The sequence below is a fragment of the Homalodisca vitripennis genome, unplaced genomic scaffold (genome assembly GCF_021130785.1).
Source record: "Homalodisca vitripennis isolate AUS2020 unplaced genomic scaffold, UT_GWSS_2.1 ScUCBcl_143;HRSCAF=1370, whole genome shotgun sequence".
NCBI classification, from domain to species: domain Eukaryota; kingdom Metazoa; phylum Arthropoda; class Insecta; order Hemiptera; family Cicadellidae; genus Homalodisca; species Homalodisca vitripennis.
Window position 1 is genome coordinate 33,687 of NW_025776247.1, and position 13,558 is coordinate 47,244.

General features: G+C 34.4%; 1 protein-coding gene across 1 annotated transcript; it reads right to left on the reverse strand.

Annotated features, from left to right (window-relative positions):
* Window positions 1–11,689: 11,689 nt before the first annotated feature.
* On the reverse strand, window positions 11,690–13,072 carry LOC124370367. The gene has a single exon (XM_046828654.1). The coding sequence runs from the start codon at window positions 13,070–13,072 to the stop codon at window positions 11,996–11,998; it is 1,077 nt and encodes a 358-aa protein (XP_046684610.1). The 3' UTR covers window positions 11,690–11,995.
* Window positions 13,073–13,558: the final 486 nt, after the last annotated feature.

The window sequence follows — 13,558 nt, forward strand, 5'->3', positions numbered from 1 at the left end:
ACTTGTAAAGTATTCATTGGGGACAAGAAAATTATTATATACTTCAAGAGTAATAAGTCATTAATTTATATATCATACAATATACAACTAACTCTCTTTTTATAAAACTGTTCAGAGATACTGAGATGGGAGAAGTGGCTCCCATTCCTATGTATCTCTGCAAGTCTGAACAGTTTTAACAACTGTAATAAGTTACTTGTCCACGCTCAGGTAAGAGATATAAGCAAGTGGCTCCTATTCCTATGTATCTCTGCAAATCTGAACAGTTTTATCAACTGTAATAAGTTACTTGTCCACGCTCAGGTAAGAGATACAAGCAAGTGGCTCTATTCCTATGTATCTCTGCAAGTCTCAACAGTTTTTAACAACTGTAATAAGTCACTTGTCCACTCTCAGGTAAGAGATACAAGCAAGTGGCTCCTATTCCTATGTATCTCTGCAAGTCTGAACAGTTTTAACAACTGTAATAAGTTACTTGTCCACGCTGAGGTAAGAGATACAAGCAAGTGGCTCCTATTCCTATGTATCTCTGCAAATCTGAACAGTTTTATTAACTGTAATAAGTTACTTATCCACGCTCAGGGAAGAGATACAAGCAAGTGGCTCATATTCCTATGTGGCTCTGCAGCTCTGAACTGTTTTATCAACGGTAATGAGCTACTTGTCCACGCTCAGGTAAGAGATACAAGCAAGTGGCTCCTATTCCTATGTAACTCTGCAAGTCTGAACAGTTTTAACAACTGTAATAAGTTACTTGTCCACGCTCAGGTAAGAGATACAAGCAAGTGGCTCCTATTCCTATGTATCTCTGCAAATCTGAACAGTTTTATTAACTGTAATAAGTTACTTATCCACGCTCAGGTAAGAGATACAAGCAAGTGGCTCCTATTCCTATGTGGCTCTGCAGCTCTGAACAGTTTTAACAACACTGTAATAAGTTACTTGTCCACGCTCAAGTAAGAGATACAAGCAAGTGGCTCCTATTCCTATGTATCTCTGCAAGTCTGAACAGTTTTAACAACTGTAATAAGTTACTTGTCCAAGCTCAGGTAAGAGATAGAAGCAATTGGCTCATATTCCTATGTGGCTCTGCAGCTCTGAATAGTTTTATCAACGGTAATGAGCTTCTTGTTCACGCTCAGGTAAGAGATACAAGCAAGTGGCTCCTATTCCTATGTGGCTCTGCAGCTCTGAATAGTTTTATCAACTGTAATGAGCTACTTGTTCACGCTCAGGTAAGAGATACAAGCAAGTGGCTCCTATTCCTATGTGGCTCTGCAGCTCTGAACAGTTTTATCAACGGTAATAAGCTACTTGTCCACGCTCAGGTAAGAGATACAAGCAAGTGGCTCCTATTCCTATGTATCTCTGCAAGTCTGAACAGTTTTAACAACTGTAATAAGTTACTTGTCCAAGCTCAGGTAAGAGATACAAGCAAGTGGCTCCTATTCCTATGTGGCTCTGCAGCTCTGAATAGTTTTATCAACGGTAATGAGCTACTTGTTCACGCTCAGGTAAGAGATACAAGCAAGTGTCTCCTATTCCTATGTGGCTCTGCAGCTCTGAATAGTTTTATCAACGGTAATGAGCTACTTGTTCACGCTCAGGTAAGAGATACAAGCAAGTGGCTCCTATTCCTATGTGGCTCTGCAGCTCTGAATAGTTTTATCAACGGTAATGAGCTACTTGTTCACGCTCAGGTAAGAGATACAAGCAAGTGTCTCCTATTCCTATGTGGCTCTGCAGCTCTGAACAGTTTTAACAACTGTAATAAGTTACTTGTCCAAGCTCAGGTAAGAGATAGAAGCAATTGGCTCATATTCCTATGTGGCTCTGCAGCTCTGAATAGTTTTATCAACGGTAATGAGCTTCTTGTTCACGCTCAGGTAAGAGATACAAGCAATTGGCTCCTATTCCTATGTGGCTCTGCAGCTCTGAATAGTTTTATCAACTGTAATGAGCTACTTGTTCACGCTCAGGTAAGAGATACAAGCAAGTGGCCCCTATTCCTATGTAGCTCTGCAGTTCTGAACAGTTTTATCAACTGTAATAAGTTACTTATCCACGCTCAGGTAAGAGATACAAGCAAGTGGCTCCTATTCCTATGTATCTCTGCAAATCTGAACAGTGTTATCAACTGTAATAAGTTATTGTTCACGCTCAGGTAAGAGATACAAGCAAGTGGCTCCTATTCCTATGTATCTCTGCAAACCTGAACAGTTTTAACAACTGTAATAAGTTACTTGTCCACGCTCAGGTAATAGATACAAGCAAGTGTCTCCTATTCCTATGTATCTCTGCAAGTCAGAACAGTTTTATCAACGGTAATGAGCTTCTTGTCCACGCTCAGGTAAGAGATACAAGCAAGTGACTCCTATTCCTTTGTATCTCTGCAAGTCTGAACAGTTTTATCAACGGTAATAAGTTACTTGTCTACGCTCAGGTAAGAGATACAAGCAAGTGGCTCCTATTCCTATGTGGCTCTGCAGCTGTGAACAGTTTTATCAACGGTAATGAGCTACTTGTCCACGCTCAGGTAAGAGATACAAGCAAGTGGCTCCTATTCCTATGTATCTCTGCAAGTCTGAACAGTTTTATCAACGGTAATGAGCTTCTTGTCCACGCTGTGGTAAGAGTTACAAGCAAGTAGCTCCCATTCTCATGTAATTCTTCAGCTCTGAACAGTTTTATCAACGGCAATGAGCTTCTTGTCCACGCTGTGGTAAGAGTTACAAGCAAGTAGCTCCAATTCCCACGTAGCTCTGCAGATCTGAACTGTTTTATCAACGGTAATGAGCTTCTTGTCCACGCTCAGGTAAGAGTTACAAGCAAGAGGCTCCCATTCCCATGTAGCTCTGCAGGTCTGAACAGTTTTATCAACGGTAATGAGCTAATTGTCTACACTAAGGTAAGAGTGACATTTAATTGACCTCCATGTATCTCTTCAGCTCTGTAATATGTTAACAAAACTCACCCAAAATTTCTAATTCGTTCTGTGATTTTTTCAAGAGTTATTATGATAAATACTGGCATTTTCTAAGACACTTATGAAAAGATGTATGAGGTTGAAAGAATATGCAATAATCAAATGTTAAGCAATGAATTAGATATATCTAATAAATTGCAAGTTAGGTCTGATAAATTTTATTGAATCCCCCACTCCACCGTTTTAGTATGCTCTTCAATCTAATTCATCCCCACCCGCAAATCCAAGTTCTACATTGATTGAGACACAGTATAGAGATAATTTAATCGTTAAGAATCTGGGCTGATACTCTAACTAGTTTGCTGAGTTCTGTTGGTAACAAAACACAAGTTAAGGAGATAACTACTTCGTTCCCAGCCGTCTCGGCGTGATTGAGAGATTGTTGCGGAACTTATAATTTTATAACAGTTTCTCCACAACTCCGCCTCTAACTCCTTCATTATTGTACTGAATCATTTTCAAGGGTTATTGATAGGATTTTCGAAAATACATCTTCATTATATATAAACTATATGACGAAATTTATTTATATATATATATATATAAATTAATACATTATATATAAATATGGTGTATATATATATATATATTCATAAACTTACTGCCATATATTGTAGGTAGGAATAACGCCTACAGGATTCCAACTCCATTTAAACTTGTAGTTACAATTTTGTTTAAGTGATGTAGTGTGTTCAATAATTTCGGGATCAACGGGTTTCAATCTTATAAGTTAATTTCTCTCTGTATAATGAAAATCATTTCTTCGAATTTCGGTCATATATCGAGCCGCTTATAAGATGATAAGATGATATGTGGTCTATAACTGCTTCGAGTGAAAGAGGTGTAAGAAAAGTAATATGTAAGTAGGTATGTGGTGGAGAGGGAAAATATATGGCGGAATAAACCAAAACTATACATTTTTTATTATTACTCATAGATATTAATATTTTTGACTTAATAAATGATTTATTAGGCAATAATTTAACGCTTAAAGAGCCAGATTGAAAGTGGTGTTTATACAGAGTGATCTTCAAGAGATTGGAGATAACTATTTTTATATCGAAGAGGTTAGAAACATTAAATTTAATCTTACAAAGAGTGCTACTACATACATACAACTCACTTTCACGCTTTACTTTATCATACAAAAAAGGTTGTAACTTTCACAGAGAGTGACGCAATGTGTTCATCCATTATTCATCACGATGATGCAGTCTCCTCAGTTTGTCTGCATTACTCTAACCCTTTTACATTTACTCTAACTCTAACTATTCTAATGTGTACAAGCAACGTACTTTCTGAGTTTACATGGTCACTCCAAAGAGGGTGATATTTTCACGTCCAATCTCACAGAGAGTGACGCAATGTGTTCATCCAATATTCATCTCGGTGATGTAGTCTCCTCAGTTTGTCTGCATTACTCTAACCCTTTTACATTTACTCTAACTCTAACTATTTTAATGTGTACAAGCAACGTACTTTCCGAGTTTACATTGCCACTCCTAAGAGGGTGATATCTTCACGTCCAATCTCACACAGAGTGACGCAATGTGTTCCTCCATTATTCATCTCGGTGATGTAGTCTCCTCAGTTTGTCTGCATTACTCTAACTCTTTTACTTTTTACTCTAACTCTAACTATTCTAATGTGTACAAGCAACGTACTTTCCGAATTTAATTTGTCACTCCTAAAAGGGTGATATTTTCACGTCCAATTTCACAGAGATTGATGTAATGTGAGCGAGATATTTTCAATTTGAAGAATTGAGACACAGCTAATTCGCACAGTCTTTTTAATATAATATTGATTAATTTACATTATTTTAGTTTGCTATATCCCTGGCATTTGTTAATTTTACAGCATATTAGATTGTAATTTTTCCTTATATGTCGTTCTTGCAGTTCAGATATAGAATACTTCCTATCGGCTGAGCACTAAGTGAAGCGTCTCTCGCTTGTTATTGTTGAATAAATCCGATTTCTGTCTGTCTGTACGTACGATAACTGCCGTACGAGGTCACCTTTAGATTTAAATTTGATGTAAAACTTTACTTCTACTATCTCTACATTGCTATTAAAAATTCCAATCTTAGGTTCTTTGGAAGTCCTGATTTCAGTTTGTCAATTAGTGATGTGGTTACATTGGACTTAATATACATAATAAAGTTATTAAATTATTAAACAGATTAGTCGTTTAACTATAACATTTAATCATGTTACAAGTATATTTTTCATTAACTTGCATGAGAAATTTGTCTTTTTTAGAAATGGATTTTTTCCCTGATTTTATCATTGCCATTATGGTTTCTATAACACCAACGTAAAAAGGTTCGCTAACGATTAGCCAAATTGCATGGAGTGACATGAACCATCATCGAACTCAGTGAAATATTATATATATATATATATATATATATATATATATATATATATATATATATATATGTATATATATATATATATATAAAAGCATATGTGACAGATACGGCCAAATACAAAATAATTGAATCGGAAAAAGTAAGCGCTCTGTGGTGTAATGGTAGCACATTCACCCGGCAAGTGAGAGATCCGGGTTCGAGTCCCGGCGGAGCAAGTACTTTTTGCGATTCAATTTTTATTGAAATTAAATAAGGCTATTGCCATTTATTAAAAAAAAAAAAAAAATTAATGTAAATAAAAAAAGTCATTTGACAGATATTTGGTCTTCCGATCATATGTTAGTTTGCTTATTTAAACGCATATGTGACAGATACGGCCAAATACAAAATAATTGAATCGGAAAAAGTAAGCGCTCTGTGGTGTAATGGTAGCACATTCACCCGGCAAGTGAGAGATCCGGGTTCGAGTCCCGGCGGAGCAAGTACTTTTTGCGATTCAATGTTTATTGAAATTAAATAAGGCTATTGCCATTTATAAAAAAAAAAATTTAATGTAAATAAAAAAAGTCATTTGACAGATATTTGGTCTTCCGATCATATGTTAGTTTGCTTATTTAAACGCATATGTGACAGATACGGACAAATACAAAATAATTGAATCGGAAAAAGTAAGCGCTCTGTGGTGTAATGGTAGCACATTCACCCGGCAAGTGAGAGATCCGGGTTCGAGTCCCGGCGGAGCAAGTACTTTTTGCGATTCAATGTTTATTGAAATTAAATAAGACTATTGCCATTTATAAAAAAAAATTTAATGTATATATATAAAAGTAATTATTTCGAGATATCGTTTGGACAGACAAAGAGACAAATAGAAATACAATTTTCCAGCCTCTCGAATAGTATCCAATAATACCGTTTATTGTGATCATTAATCTCAGTATTAGCCCAACCTAACTCCGCTAATTATAGTAGTTGTGTGAGAGCCAAGGCTAGCCATGTTCTACATCCCACTTATCAGCCAATGGCAGGGTGCTCATTGACTTGCTTGTTCTAACATGTTTAGTCTAATCAACTCTGATAGATGTTACTGTTTGGTTGCAGTTACTACTGTTACTCGACAAAGTAATGTTTGTGCGTCTATTACGACCATAAAAATAGTTGAATTCACAAATGTTCATCGTTTTTACAAACTGATACTTTATCACACATATCGTGACTAATATTATAAATGCGAAATTGACTTTTTTATTTGTTACGATTCCACTCGTAAACCATTCTACCGATTAAACTGAAGGGTATTTTTATGGTCTCTGTGTAACATATAGGCATATTCTCATTTCGAAAATCTCTCCGGACTACGGTCTCTGGGGTTTCGAAAAATCCCATCTTCGTCTTTAAAGTTACATTACAGCAAACAAAAATTATTAAGTGACTGTTCTGTGTCAACATTGTTAACGACATCACAACCGTATTTTAATTAATCACTATTTTCAACTTGTTTACATTTATAGTGTTAACCCATATATGTATACCCAGAATAGGTAGCAGATTAACTGTTAACGCTAACATACGGTTGTACTAGTAGAGGTCGATACTGACCCTATATACTTATACAGTATAAAGCATACAGTAAAGCTTGATAGTAACATCAATTCTTATTTCAAACTTTACTCCAACCGTTGTTAAGCGGACAATAAAAATATATCCAGATAAGAAAACTAACAGTTTTACTTTTAGAATGTACTTATAACTGTTCCTTTTAGCAAATATTAAGTATGCAATGCTTAGTCAGCATTTTAATAAAGATATAACAGTCAAAGTTATTATCTAACCTTTACTATAAAACTACTGTTGTCAAATTCGTTTTATTCTGTTGATAACTGGCTGCTGGGAGAATCAAAATCTAAATAAGAATTAACCATTTAAAGCCCCGAGTCTCATGTTTTATTGAAGTTAGCGTGAATGGGCAAGAGATTATTATGTTTGAATGAGTATTGTGGGGTATAAAGTACGAATTAATAATATCAAACTGACTTTTGCAATGCAACGTTTTATTGTCAAAATGCATTAGAGGAATTATTATTATTATTCCCGTAAACTTACAGACTGTTAAAAACCCCTAGTTGTCTTTTGATAGAAGTAGGCTTCTTAAATCTGAGTATGTTTACTTTCTTGGTTGAGCAAACAAATTTAATATGAACTAGTAATGAACAGCTAAAAATTAAGGACTATTCGCTGAAATGAAGTGAAATATGAGCACGAAAGTAGGCGCTTTCTTTTATACATAGCATATATATATTGCTTAACGATCCATAGCATCTAACTTAAATTTGGCATCGAAAAAATAATTAATTCAAAACGTTTCCACAGTTTTCCTGCGTTAACCGGAAGTGCTCCTATAAGCGCAAACCCTGAAATAAGAGCCACTCACAGTTTCACTTAACCTCAGATTTCTTAACCATTAAACCGGACAGTAGGTATATTTAAATCTGACATTTATTTGGCTGCTTTCTTTCATTTTTACTTTGTTGTAGATTTTAATTAGTACTAAACTTTTATTATTTGTTACTCTATTGAATTGTGTAGACTAAAGTCCCCCTTATAGTTTATAAGTGGCATTTTCAAGATGACAAACTTATATTGCTTTCTTATAAATACTTTACAGGCAGTAAGTTTTGTGATTATTAGCCACGCGTACAGTATTTACACTTGGCTGAAAAATTTTATGGATTTATTTTGACTTAGTTTGTTATACCTAAAGACTTTTTTAATTGAACTGAAACATGTGTGGTTACGTGATGTACAACTACTTTCTCCAATGATAGACCAAGATATGTACATTACGTGTCTTGTTTATTTTAATCTAGCGAATCATGTAGTGAATTTGATCAAGTGTTTGTGGACACCTTGTAAAGACACATTTTGAAAATGACAATGACAATGATTGTGACATAAACCGTTCATTTTCCTTATGGTAGTACGTTAATAATACTAGACGTAAAATGAATGTACTGTAATTCAACATATTACGGCACTTATCATATAACACCAGCACATAGTGTTGTTGTCTTATACCTGTATTAATGTGGTACAATAGAGTTTGGATTTAAAAAATATGTTTTATATTAAATTCATAGCTTATCGGTTTAACTTTCCTGAACACAGAAAAAGTATAAAATAATATTTTAACCACTCTACGTGAGATTGGAGCCATTTAAAATCGGAAATGTAGGAAAATTCGTAACCAGGCCTAAATGAAAACTGGTGAAGATCAAAACTAAAATTGTTTATAGTATGTTAGTATGTGCATGAGTTATAGCTTTAAAGAGTGACATGTTTTTTTATTCATTGATGATTTTTATTAAGAACATTTTATTATTAATCTTAATATAATTTAAGAAAGTGACATGTTTTTAAATACATTTATCTCGACGAAATTCATCTTAAAAAATAATATGTCACTTCAATAACATAACATGTCTACATAAACTCATGTACATCATGTAACCTTTATCTTCTACCGTTTTTATTTAGGCATGATTACGCAATGGTATAAAGTCCACACTATCATTTCTCTCTCAGTTATACATAAATTTTCTTTATTTCCGTGTCAAGGGAAGTTATCTCAAAGAGCTATGAATTTGAATTAAAACATATTTTCCAAACTCAAATCGTTTGCATCTGCTTTAACAAGGGTTGCATCTGCTGGGGGATGGGGTATAGGTTCTGAGATAGCTAAAAAGGGAGTTTGTATATGAGAGCGGTAACGACTATTGGCATAGCCTGATTGGCTGATGTTTACACACCCAGTGCCTGCCGAATTGTGGAGCATCCAGTAAGAGAGCAAATATTTGCTCCGAACATCCTTATCTGCATTTAGCTTCAGTGAGCAGCGATTTGGATTTTACGTCGAGATTGAAATCAAAATTTGTTTAGCTCACTTTGTCTATTTGGATCATAAAGGATTTCTTAATTAAATTTCTTGTTAATGCGTGCAAAAACATTATACTCCAAATTAATTTTATTTTTTGGCAAGTGTACGTACAAAGTAGGAGAAGCTATTTCCTATTTACCCTTAATCTTTGTATTTTCCAAGGGTAGCTTATAGTTCTGACTAAGGAACATGGGCAATCAAAATAGAAGTACGGGAAGAGTAATAATGGTGAATGCCGTAGCTTACCATGAAAAATCCAACCAAATGGAAAGATAGAATTGTGAGGTTTGAATCAACAATTACTTCGTAAAGTGAAGGATTTTCTGGATATTTATCACCGTTCAGTGGTACAAGAAATCAGTAACACAACGTTTCAAGATTTCCAATCTGAACTCTTCCTCAGGTGCATACCTAAAATGACACATATCGAAAGATTATCCATCTGGGGGGGAAATCAGATTTCCGATCTCGAAACTTAGTGTACTGATTTATTATAACGAAAACTCTTGTTTCCATCACAATCCACCCACCGCCAAAAAATAACTTCGTAATGTTCTTCTAAAGGACGTTGCAAACTTAATATTATAAAATGATGCTGAAAATTGTTTTTATATAATTATTGTCTAACTTCTCAACATACAGTGCGCATGATGAATTCAAAACTTTATTCTACTTGTTAGTAGTTCAAATCTTTAAAAAAAATATAATACCATTCATCTTGCTAATTAAAGTTGTTTATTAAATATAGAGCACCGGTGGAGTTAAGGATAGTATTCCTTCTGAGTTTAGACTTTAAAAACTCCTATGGACCTCAGCTTCAGGGCTCTCTCCATTAGTCTTAAATGTTTCAATATCAAATACTGAAATCTTAAGAATTATTTTAACACAAAACCAACCTGAAATCTTGCACACAAACGCAAGCTTTCAGAGCGTATACAGAGTAATTGTACTCGAACTCTCTACCAACCCTTTCAGATATAACCAAATATCCAGGAACTAATCGTATAAGCTATTTAAAATCATATTCAAACTTTTAAATGTTCAAAATTTACCCAACAGAACCATTTTAAATGTCTAACAATTTTTAATTTGTGAACGCCTTGATAAAAGTTAAAATTTGGTATATTGCTTTATGACCCAATATCTTAATAACAGAAAATAGATATTTTACATACAGAACACATTTTTCACATTAAGATCAATTTTATTAATAAACCACAAAAATAAAAACTGCATTTACATAGGAATATCAGTAGTTTAACGTAAGGTGCTCCAGATTAAAAAATAGTTAAATTGAAAAGAAAAATATCCACTACTAAATAGTTTTATTTTGATTTTATACTAGTATGTTTTAATTGAAAAAAAATAAATCCTGCAATTATTATTGGTTAAAACTATCACAATGCAACAATGCAATGTTTAAATCAGGTTATAAGTGCGCCTAAATTTTAAACAGCTGATTGAATATTGTTATAGGTGAAAGAACTATTACATTTATCAACCGATTTCATTAAACTTAATTTCTTTTGATCTGTAATGAATGGGAAATAAAACATAACTTAATTTGTTATTGAATGCTACTTTTAAGATATTTACGTTTAAATTTTATAAGAAGTAGTCATTAAAAAAATACGGCATGTACAAATATTGGTAGTCCGGGGACACAATTTTTACGGTCATCAGCTTCATTTGAAGGAAAGAATAATGTGTACTAGGGATTCATCAAGCGACAATAAAAAAGAATGGAATCGTTTGTTTACGACTTTGTAGCTATTTTCACAATTTACAAGTAAAAATTGTTCACCTATAAAAACATGTCCACATTTTAAATGAGTGAGTCTTTCTTAAAAATATTTATAAGTACGTTGGAGGGGTTAAAGAGTTTTGTTATAAGACTCTACATATGTCACAAAATGTCAAAACTTTAAAATTTTGAAATAGTTTTTCAGTTAGGTTTATGTAATATGTATGTATAAATTAATATATCTAACTTAATTTAGAAAATTTACGTTTCTTGTAATGCGACATTTTACAAAAATGTTGTTTTAAATAAATATTGTTTTAATTGACTAGACTTTGTACATATTTAAGTTCTGTCATCAACTCCTCAAGGACTGACTTTCTGAAAAGTGGATGATACATTAATGACATTAAAAAAGTTAAATATACTGTCTTATATAAATCATTTATATTTTTATTAATTTATATACGAGATGGAAAAATTTAGGACCATCTAATTTATTTTGTAACATTATAGCGAATAAACTACATCAAGCACTACAGGTAAAAGACAAAACTTACTTAAAAAAATAATATAATAAAACAAAATATTAAATAACTATTCTTTAAAATAATAAGTAATAAGTGCGATAGAGGTAATAAAAAAGAAACATTTGTATACGTAGCGTCAATTACGTATAAAAAAGTATTTATTGTATTTCGAGGTTGTCCAAAAACTATTGTACTAGCTATTGTAACTTAGAACGTAATACCATTTAATATTTTAAGTTTTCAATTAGAGTCGTCCGACAGTAACACATGCTTCGCTCTCTAAGAAGACGCCCAAGACTGGTATTGCCGGAGAACTGTCGGTAGAGCAGTTTTGAATCGCTTCCCTTGATACCGTTTCTCTATTCTTTCATCTGGTTTTTCAGGATCAAAATCTTCCTGTTTGAAATCTTCCGTCTTGATGACGTCTTTAGGCTCGCAAAGCACTGTGGGTAGCAGCTGACAAATCAGGACGAGGACCCAGTCCGCCAGTGCTCTCAGATCCTGCCGCAACTCTTCTGCAGTTAGCCGCTCCTGACACCCCAGCTCTTCCAAGGTGGAGTTCAAAGTCTGCAGGTAGATGTCGAGCAGTTTCCTCCTGCTTGGTTTCTCGAACACCCTCGTCCGCACTAGTCCAGATGAAGTAGATGAGGTCAACTGCTGGAGATGAATACCTTGGGTACTGGAAGTCGACCAACTTCACAGCATCTGGTGTTCCAGAGCTGTTATATTTGAACAACATGTTGTTCACCCACAAATCCCCGTGGTTGAGAACATTCACTGCCTGTTTTCTAGGTTTGAATACCTTCACAAGGTACTCCCAGATCCCGTCAACTTTGCTGAGCATCAAATCTCCAAAGTGTTCATATCCTTTCATTTCTTTCAGAACATCACTTACTAACCTCAAAGAAGTTTCAACCCATCCTTTCACCTCCTTTTTAAAAGGACCTTCATCGTAGTACAACCTCTCTGAGCCGGCTTCTTCAACAAGCTTTGAGTTTTCGTTATGCAATAATATGGAAGTTGCGTGATATTTCCCTATAGAAGTCATAACTAACTTGCAGTGAGAAAAATTCAGTTGTTTAGCTCTGCTGGCCATGACGTAGCCTTCCACTTTCAGATCCTGCAGAATTAACCTATTTCTATCGGGGCTGTAGAAAGCCTTTGGGCCAAATTCAAACTGTGCTTTTTTGTACAACTGCGATAATACTTCACTATAGAACCTTTGCTCTCTGTTAAAGATATCTGCCTTTTCTGCATATTCTTTCAGGAACCCTTTCGTAAGAGGAGTTTTAATGATAAGAGACGTTGTATGTTCCTCAGGAGATTCACCAATTTTATACTCTGCACTCATTCTGAAGATGTTACTGCCATAGTTCTCGTCCAGAGGTAGAGCTGACTTTGTGGTGAAGTTAGTAACAGTAACTTTAGGACTTTTGTTTTCTCCACCTTGAAGGACAGTAGCCAAATATCCGTCATTCAGCCACGATGGAATTTCAGGTTCCATTATCTGAAACAAAAAGTGTGCATTGATATTAAAATAATAACTGTGAAACACAACTTATATTTTCACTAGCGTAACTGTAACTACGTTTTTAATAAATCACAGCGATTACCCTTCTGTCACAGCCTGCATATTGCAGCCGAACATACAAGTAAACTATGAATGTTGGAGTCATGATTCTTGAAATTTGATTCGCCATACTAAGACCTCTTATTCTATTCACAGAGTCAGTAGTGTAGAACATATGGTGAAGTGTATACAAATTTATTCAAAAAATCTTACACGTGGGATTAGTGGATAAATCAATCAATCATATTCCAAATATTCGTGATTATATGTTTTTGCCTATTAAATACCATATAGTCGTTCCTACAGATGCTTGCCTTTATTCCCTTAAACAGCAGAGATGAGACCTAACCATACTAAACACAACCCCTACCTTCTGGGAATATTCCACCCTCTGAAACGGCCAGATCCTGTGCCAAGTTC